General features: G+C 36.4%; 1 protein-coding gene across 3 annotated transcripts in view; it reads right to left on the bottom strand.

The window, feature by feature from the left end:
- Nucleotides 1–2007: 2007 nt before the first annotated feature.
- PSME4 (proteasome activator subunit 4) overlaps nt 2008–9527 on the bottom strand; it is a 101376-nt gene continuing 93856 nt past the window's right edge. For 2 of the 3 annotated variants that reach the window (XM_089923184.1, XM_022597155.2), the window contains exons 44-47: nt 6754–6922; nt 4884–5017; nt 4021–4159; nt 2008–3542 (exon numbers count right to left, since the gene is read on the bottom strand). In XM_089923184.1, coding sequence (XP_089779310.1) covers nt 4025–4159; nt 4884–5017; nt 6754–6922 — 438 coding nt within the window. In that variant the 3' untranslated portion in view covers nt 2008–3542; nt 4021–4024. The remainder of the gene's footprint in view (nt 3543–4020; nt 4160–4883; nt 5018–6753; nt 6923–9527) is intronic. The other variant, XR_016395440.1, reaches the window with a different exon arrangement.

Here is a 9527-nt window from a genome sequence, read left to right as displayed (position 1 = left end):
GTTCAGCACCAACAAGCACCAAATAATTGGATTTACGCATATATTTTTCCCAGCCACCCCCACCACTCTGCTTTCATCAAGAGAAAATCAAGAGGGCTGGATAATTTATGAGGTAGATACCCAGTCCCGGTGTTGACTATGCTATCAGAATTTAGAAATAACTTCAAAACAAAATTTCACAAGTTGTAAAGGATTCTAGAGAGCTAGAAGAGGAAATCTGGAACCATCCAAGTTCCAGAACTAGTAAGCACGATCAACAAGACGAAAGCTACTATGATCACGTCTACAAAACGTACCAGCAGTGTGTCAAACTGGAAAGAACACTGGTTTAGTAGTCACAAAATGGAAATCTACAAATAAACAAGCAGGGCTGACTTGAAGTATGTTAAGATATGAATAGGCTGTCAATTGGCAGGGAAACCAACATTCTAATACACACTATCATTGACAATGCAAATTGACACATGCACTTTGAGGAAAGAACATGAGAGCCATTAAAATGCTTAGATTCATGACCTAAAAATCTCACTCCTTGGAATTTATCCTAAGGAAATACCTGAATAAAAGAAACAAGTTTTAAGTATGAAGGGATGAAAATGTTCACTGCAGTGTGATCTATAGTAGAGAAAACTGAAAACCTTGATGTTCAACAATGAGGGAATACCCAAAACAGTGACAGTAACAAGACAAATGGCCCTTGGCCGCAAAAATAACTACGAAGTCTGTAGAAAGTTTTTTTCCAGTAAGACAAAAGTCCTCACTGGTTTTCTCTGGCCCCATTACTAATCATTAGCATTAAGAAAATAGGTAGGTAAAATTTCCTCCCAAATTTTGAAACACAATTTGCAAATTCTTTTTTAAAGGATTCATTCAGAAACTAAAGATTATTTATTGGCTCATACAACATTAAAGATACAGGCTTTCTCCTCCCCTTACTTCCTACCACTCCCCCCCTCCACCCATCCCCACCTGAAACCTGCCTTAGCTCAGTCTTCCAGGCCCAATCAGCAGTGACTTCTCAACACTGGTCTGCCTACACACACCACCCCCCAAACCCATAACACTTGCGTTCCCTTAACACTGTTCCTGCGAGCGTTCTCCCTTCTTTTGAATGCAACATCCATTTAAGAATTTAGACAATAGTGGCCATTCATCCCTTTTCTCTCCCTCCTCCTTTTCATTCTTGAGGCCCCCCGATAGAAAATTTAGGAATTAAATAATTCACAATATAACCAGTTAGGGTATCAAAGTAATAAGCAACTTCTAAGCCTGGTATCAGAATCACATTGGGCATGTGATTAAGGTGCCCCACTTTTAGGCCTAGAGTGGGCCTTAGGAGTCGTCACCAGTGGTTCTCAATCCTGGCTGCACAACTGAAGCATTTACGGAGCTTTTAAAAGACTTTTAAAGCTTTTAAAAGACGTTGATGCCTGAGTCCCAACCACAGAAATTCTGACTGAGGAACACAGTGGGTGCCCAGTATCTTATATTTTTTAAATTCCCTACTTTAGGAACCTTGCCTATGGCAGTGTATGTTCATACAGCTTGGCTATGAAAAATTGAAGTGGTCAATACAACATAAAACCTCACTGCTCAAACTGTGGTTTCAGGACCAGGCATCAATCTCATGAGCTGGGGGCATGAACTAAAATTCACATTCTAGGCCCATCAATTTGAGAATCAATCATTTAGACCACTGTTGTCCAACAGAACTTTCTGTGATGATGAAAACATTCACCTGCCTATTTAACAGGGTAACCACTAGCCAAAAGTAGCTAATGAGAACTTGAAATGTGGCTATTGAGAATGAGGAATTTTTTATTTAATTTAAATGTAAATAGTCACACATGGCTATGACCTATTGTGCTGGATAGGTCTGATCTAGATAATTCACTCTGGTCGGAGGGCATGAATTTACAGATCCATATCTATGAATGCAAAAGGAATCCATGAGGGTCACTGGCTACAGAACTGTCTTCTCCTTGTAATGAAGACAAAAGCCAGGTGTTAAAAACAATCCATTTATTGGGTTTTAAACTAGTTACACAATTGAAATAATCAGTTTGGCACTACACTATACAGGGATTACGCCTGTGTATGCTGACACTTAAATACTGTACCAGGACCTCTGCTGTGCTTAGGTCTGTATCGAGTCATTCAGCAAGTAGATACTAAAAAATATACCATAGTGTTCCTTTAAGGAAGACTGTACAGGGCGGGCTGCAAGATGACATTCACCAACTTGTGAATTACTTGAACCTAGAAGATACCTTGAGTTCTATAAACTGGTCATAGGCAAACATGTGGTGTTCGCATTTAGAGATGCGCACAAAAAGTTACATAAAAGTTCAGACATTCTAACGATAAATAAACTCAAAAAACCCACACCTCAGCTTCTGTAACATGAAAAGATAAAGAAAATAATTTAAAAACACAAAAAAATGGCATTCAATTGGTACAAAAGCCAAAAAATCACTATAATAAAGAGCTATATGTGTATCTTTACAAATTAATTACACAATGGTGTTGTGTAAGAGGTTGCATCTGTACAGTCTTGCCAATGCTATCTCTACAGTTTATACAGTGTTTTACATCTATGTAACACTTATTAAACAAGTCAAATAAATATTAAGACTTATTAGTCTCAACGATTCTGCAGGCAAAAAAAAAAAGAAAAAAAAGGAAAAGGAAAAAAATTAAAAAGAGAGAAAAAATTACAGAATTTCCACAAACACAGCAGACTTCCATTAGTCAACTGTAACAGTTTTCAAAGAGGGTCAAACAATATTTGCAAAGAATACAGGTAAAAATCAACCAGTCAGGGTTTTTATTGTTGTTGCTGTTTATTTGCAAAATCACACATTGTATACATATATATCAATCAAAAATTTATTCACCAAACCCCTAGTTTTTCAGCAACTGCTCTTCTATTCAGCACCAAAAACTCCAGTCTGTGGGAAACACGTGGACACAGACTTCACTTCTGTGTCTTGGTCAAGCAATCCATCAGGTCCTTGGCTGGGTTCAAGACTTGCCCTCTTTTCCTTCCCTCTTCATGGCTCTCCAGACCCAAGGCTCTCAAGGCTTCAGATTTATGGCCCACAGGCCTACTACCATCTAAACCCACGGCCATTTGGAAAGAATTCAAAATAATTTGAGATGAAGGAAATGACAGGATCTGTTATTACAGATGGGCCTTCTCCATTCCAAGTAAACTGTTTCGTAATGAGTTCCTAGACTCTGTCTGGTCTTGGATGCCATGATCATACTGGGTAATTATCTCTAGTCTGAGACATTATGGCTTTGTCTGATGCCTCAAAGAAAAAGTGATTAATATTCCAGAAATACTTCTGGACAAGTTAGGAAATCAAATGGCAGCTGAGAACCTGTGGAACGCAGACTAATGAGACCAAACACAGAAACCACCAAAATGATGAGAGCTCAACAGTGGCAGGGTTTTAAAACCTGCAGAAAGCCACCACAGATGGTACCTGAGGATCTGGAATTTTTGATGAAAAGAGCTCGAAGTGAGGACTACTCATCTGTATCAAGGAGGAAAAAAATTTCAGTTAGACAACAGGACATCCAACTCTAAGAGCCCAGTAAATGAAATCTTCATTCATCCTATCTCAGTAGAAAGGTTTCTGGGTCCTCCCTCTTTAATACAGAATGGATGATAAATACTTAAGAATCCAGATGAAATGTTTTCACAACTGTAGAACCTAGAATCCCTACGACAACCCAAAATGGCCAGGCCCCACTCAGGAGGCAATTAAGAGTAAGATCTCTTTTCTTTTATCTAACCATAAGCCCACTCATGTATAAAGGCCCAAAAGCAGTCACATCAATTCTCTGCTTAATACCTAAAGCAGAGAAGAAAGGATAAAATGCTCTGGGAACTTAACTTCCACTGGCCATAGTAAAAGTCATGAAAGAAAAAAACTTAGGAATACCCGCTTCTCAGTTATCAAACCAATGACATTTGAGGATGTCAGACTTCTTTAAACTTTGCTGCCTCACCTTTCTATGCATAATAGCAGGGTGACACGAGGAGATCGGTGAGAACAAGCAGCTGGTCATCAGTGAATTGCTGTTTGTGTTCTTGCCAGTTGTCATGGTGCGTCCTTCGGAAATTGGATAAGGTCTTTTTTACAGTCATCTGTAGAGTAGGCAACCCACATACATTTTATTTTAACCTCTCCAGGGTTATATTTAGGATACCTTTAGCTAAATAACAATCCTTCTAGACTTCAGATCTTACACTTCACCAAGAGCTACAAAACCAATAAACCAATCTTACGTCAAAAAGCCACCAAGCTTACTTCTTTAGAATTAGTACTAGCTGCAATTAGGACAAGCGACCAGAACTCGCACCACATTATTAAGCCAGTTTCAATATATACTTACATCTATTTATCTTGAAAAGGACCAGGACCAGTCCTACATGCAAAAGGACCTTGAAAAGGACAAGGTCATTGGTCTTCCAAGTTGTTTAATGTAGGAACACAGGTGTTCACTAAATAATACCATCACATTTTCCTGTTTAATATGAGCTCCCAGTTATATACTTCCTAGATCTAAAATGCTAGTGAAATAGAAGCATAAAATTTATTCTGACAACACTGACAACACCTTACTTCCACTGGAGTTGGAGGGACAGAAGCTATGGTAATTTCCTTGTTATCAAAATATCTCAAATATACAGGCAGCAGGGTCTCTGCAAGATTTTAATAATTATTGATGAGTAACTTGGGTCTGGCAGAGGTAGGAGTAGTAGCTTTATCAAAGCAGAAGATCCAGAGTATAGAGATTAGTATAAATGGTTTCTTACAAAATATCACTGATAATATATGTGCAAAGAAACTAACAAGGGAGAATTTTACCTCAATAGGCTGAGGATCATTCAGGTGTGCACTGAGATTCATAAGGAGCTGGGGCATCCAGGTGGGAACATCGTAAGGACTAGAAAGAACACATGCACCAAGTCCCAGCACCCCGGCATGGCGTTTGACCAACTCTGCAAAGAAAACAGCAATATATGTGCAAATATTTACAGGACTCTATTGCACTTGCTACAGTGAAATAAATTAGTTTTCGATCATGCTAGTTGTTTCCAATGTTTGAATTTCTGCATTTAAAAATGACTGTATGCACACATATCAAAAACATGATTTTAAGGCTAAACTAAAAACATCCTATAGCCATCCCTCAATGACAGCATAATTATATTTAGGTCCAGAAATGTGTCATGTATTTGGTAAAACTAACATAGTAATGGCTTTTTCTGAGCAATTCATATCACACGTGAAAGTGCAATCCCTGATCCTAAAAACATCACCAGTCAAAATTAGATCCCACTTTTCTGGATGTGACCACCTCCTACAGAATGCATCAATTCATTAAGTAAACACACCGTGAATGTGGAATGTCTGTATTCCGCAAAACAGAACTGCTATGTGTCTGTATTCTACAGGGCCTCTATTCTTCCTTTTTAGTGACAGAAGTTACATTAAAGTGCTTTCAAATTCTCATTGTTTTTTAATAAAGATGTGTGCATGTATGTGTTTGTAAGTCTGTTATATGTGTGTACATGAAACGCCGTGGATAGGGAGTTGAAATTAAGAAAAAGGGAATTTGTAGTAGTTATAAACAATGCCATTTGGTTATAACAAAAACCTAAAACTACTTTGGTACTTCATTATTAAAAACACAGTTTTCAAGCAAAAAAACTAGAATATATACTGGTATTTTATTGGAAATTGCTATTAGGTAACTATATGACGTAATCAAAACCCTGGTAGACACAGAGAACAGACTTGTGGTTGCGGGGCGGAGGGGTAGGCAGGAAGGACTGGGAGTGTGGGGTCAGCAGAGGCAAACTATTAAATACAAGATGGACAAACAGCAAGGTCCTACCATAGAGCACAGGGGACTATACTCAGTACCCTGTGACAAACCAGAATGGGAAAGAACATGAAAAAGAATGTATACATGTATAACGGTCACTATGCCGTACAGAAATTAACACAACACTCTAAATCAACTATACTTCAATGAAATTAAAAACAAAATTAAAACCTTGCTATAATCAGTACTTAAGAGTTTCATATTCCAAGCATTTTCTGCAAATTCAATCAGCTTCCCACTTACTAATAGTCTATGTTTTCCATTCTTGTGACTATTTGTAGATAACAGTGGCAAGATCGGATGCTTCTCTGCAATCACATTTAAATTTCTCTTTAAACATGACACAGTCATCAGATCTCATTCTCTTGTTTACCTTCATGCTCAATTAGAGTGGAAGCTCCTGTAGAATAATGAGTGCTCTCATCCTCTATCAAACGCCTAGGGAAGTAATGATTTTCCTCTCTCCAAATGAAAGCAAGGCTTGTTTTGTTTAGTTTTTTTCTCTTAGTACATTTACACATACGTTATAAATTCTAAAAACAAATATTTTAGATCCTCCAAAATAATTCTGGATACCTCTCTTTTTTATAAAGAGATTTCAGGTGGGTGGGTACTGGCTTGATTTACTACAATAGTTGTATGCAGCCCTGTACACATTCCTTTGTACCTCTCTCAATTTCAGCTTTTACACCCCAGGTCTTGCCTTCCATATGCAAAGCTTCTCAAAAGCAGGGTCAGCTATTCCCGGTACCTAGCATAGACCTAGGCACATACAAGCATTCGATAAATATTTGTTGAGTTAAGCCTGGTTAATTCCCAAAAGGTGTTTTCCATCAGTCTTGTTACCTGCAGAAGGAATCGTATTCGGATCTCCTACAAAACCAGGGTCTCGTTTCCTTTTCTTCGGTAGTTTTGTTTTGCAAAGTTGCTCAAAATGAATCTGCATAGGACTGTCCATGGTAAGGAAGTTACACTGTAACAGACCACTTAAGGTGGTAGCAGCCATTTCTCGAACCTATAGAAGACAATCACTTCCATTAGAGCCAAGATCCTAAGCCTGGAGAGGTGAAGAGAGTGGTAAGGGAACTGGGGTGGGGATTTTCCCTGATATTTGTATACAAATTGTGTAAATGCTCTTTTGCAGTTTCTTAATAGAGATTTCATCAGATTCTCAAAGGGTCTGTGGCCTCAAGACGGATGAGTCACTACAACAGGTTCACAGAAAGTTTAATGGTTAACCATGCTGTACAAAATTAAATTTCTCCGTACATTAATTATTTTCTCACTGACTGATAGTTCTTATCTGGGGTGTAACTGTAAAAGCAGTGCCAGAGCCTAACATTAAAATAAAATTTTCCTAGACTCTACATCTCTTAAAACAACTGCTGTTGTTGTTTTCACTGGTAATAAAGATACAGGATAATTTCTATAATTGGCATACATAGTAGAGATTTATATCCATTTAAACTCATGAATTTCACAGGCTGTTGTCAGACTATAAATACAGTTTATAGAAGTAATAAATGAAGAGTGTTTAACAGTCCATTTCAAATTGAAATGGGAACTCAAGTTTTGGGAAGACAAAAAAGCTGTAAAAAGTTATCTCAAATATATCACAAACATTTCTGCTAAATAGTCGTAAGGAAAGGCAATAATAATTCGAAAAAAAACACTCAAATGCTTTGCTACTTATTCATTCAAAAGACTTTTTCTTAAATTTTTCAATGTGACAGTTTGGGGGTTCTTAACATATTCTTTGCTACTTTTATTACATTATTATATGAAATACATTATAAAATATTTTATTACTTCATACTTGGTTGCATTATTTCCTTTCATACCATGATTTATTTTTATACTCAACTATTGACTAGAATGCTTTCAACTTCTCACTACTATGCTACAAAACACTTAATTTATATAATTTTTCCATATTGCAATGTATTTTCTTAGGACATGGCTAATTCTAAGAATTGGGATTACTAAATTTCAATGTATCTCCAATTTAGTACTATTAATTTTGTGGCTACTGGTTGCTTTTCAAAAAGCCAGTGCTAACATATACTATGATACAAAACTAATGGGAATACTAGGTTTTAACTTACCAACACTGGTTATTATTATTACACATTTTTGTCTTTGGTGGGTGGAGGACATGAAACTAAGAGTCTCATTGTTTTAAGTTTGTATTTCTCTGGTCATTAAGAGAGGTTTGACTTTTGTTTACTGCTTATATTGTTTTCACCCATACATGTATGATACCACCACCACCATCTACTCCTCAAGGTCTTAATGGTCTTATGTTTTTCTCTAGTTTGATGCTTGACCAATTAAACTGATGAGTTTCTAATATTCTTGTGGTCAGATTTGTCCATCTCTGGATCTGTGAAATCTATTGACTTAAATACTTAGAATGTCATTCTAGGCTCAGAGTTCACATAAATATCCAAATTCATTTCTCCTACTTTCTCTAAGTAAAAAGTATGTGTTGGGGTGGGGGTGGGGGTGTATCTACACTATATCTGGAATACACTTCAGTGTGAGATGTTCTAATCTATTTTTTTTTCTCCAAACTGCTATCAAATTACCCAAACACCTCTAACTGAATTGTTCTCTTTCCCAGTAGTGGCATCTACTTTTGTGATATTTTGTTCCAAGGGTCAGTCTGTACATGTCTATAATAATTAACTTTACAAGGTAAGCAAAAAAGGTATTTAGCTTTTTATCTATAAAAAATTTCCCAACATTTCTAAAAATTTTCCTTTAAATCTAATAAAGTTTTCTTTAAACATTTCTCATTTAGATTATCACAAAGTTTTTTTCCCCCAATATTATCATGAATACTTCTGGCTAATTATTACTGATATTCAGTACCACATGTTATAAAACTGATAGTTTTAATAAATGTCATGCTTATGTTTATAGTAACAGCTAAGTTTAAGCCTACTACATGGAATAAAATACAAGAATAATCTATAAAAATGTTCTAAAACAAGGTCCAGAAAACAGTCCGTTTAGCTATAATATTTAAAGGTAGGAAACACTGACTTTTGAGATTTCCACCTTTCCATTTCCATTCCTTTAAGTTTAATGAAGAAAAAATAAGAATAGTCTAAAAAAAATTTACAGATAGCTGCAAATATTTTAATCAAAGGCTGTCAGAGTTATAACCACTGGGTGAGTACCCTAGGAACTGGACATATCTGCTCCCAGAACACAAGAAAGCTGGAATGCAGAATGCATAGATTCATAAGGGAGGTGGAGAAATTTCCATTCCCAGTTTCCTAGGGATACAAATCTATTTTCAGTGCTCTCAAATAAAATACAGATAATTACTGGGAGTGCTCCACTATATGGAAAACCCATAAAGTCCATAAAATAAAATAAGCAAACATTTCACAAAATTTTCAATTACATTTTCTTTACCTAAGGCCAATTTAGACAGTTATATCTTATTTAATGCTACTTCAGCAAAAAAGCTGACTTTAATTTCTCTACCAAGGAAAATAAAAAAGGACAACAATCTTATCTTAAATCTACTGAATAATAGCACCTATGTGTAGATTTTCATTCTCTTGAAACTGCTCTCATACACATTCCTATTAGCCCTTTAAAAATCA

This window comes from Delphinapterus leucas, chromosome 13 (genome assembly GCF_059928025.1).
Source record: "Delphinapterus leucas isolate spDelLeu-1000000601 "Yukka" chromosome 13, BTC_Dleu_Yukka2, whole genome shotgun sequence".
NCBI classification, from domain to species: Eukaryota; Metazoa; Chordata; class Mammalia; order Artiodactyla; family Monodontidae; genus Delphinapterus; species Delphinapterus leucas.
The sequence above is the reverse complement of the archived record's forward strand: the minus strand, read 5'-3'. Positions and strand labels throughout refer to the sequence as shown.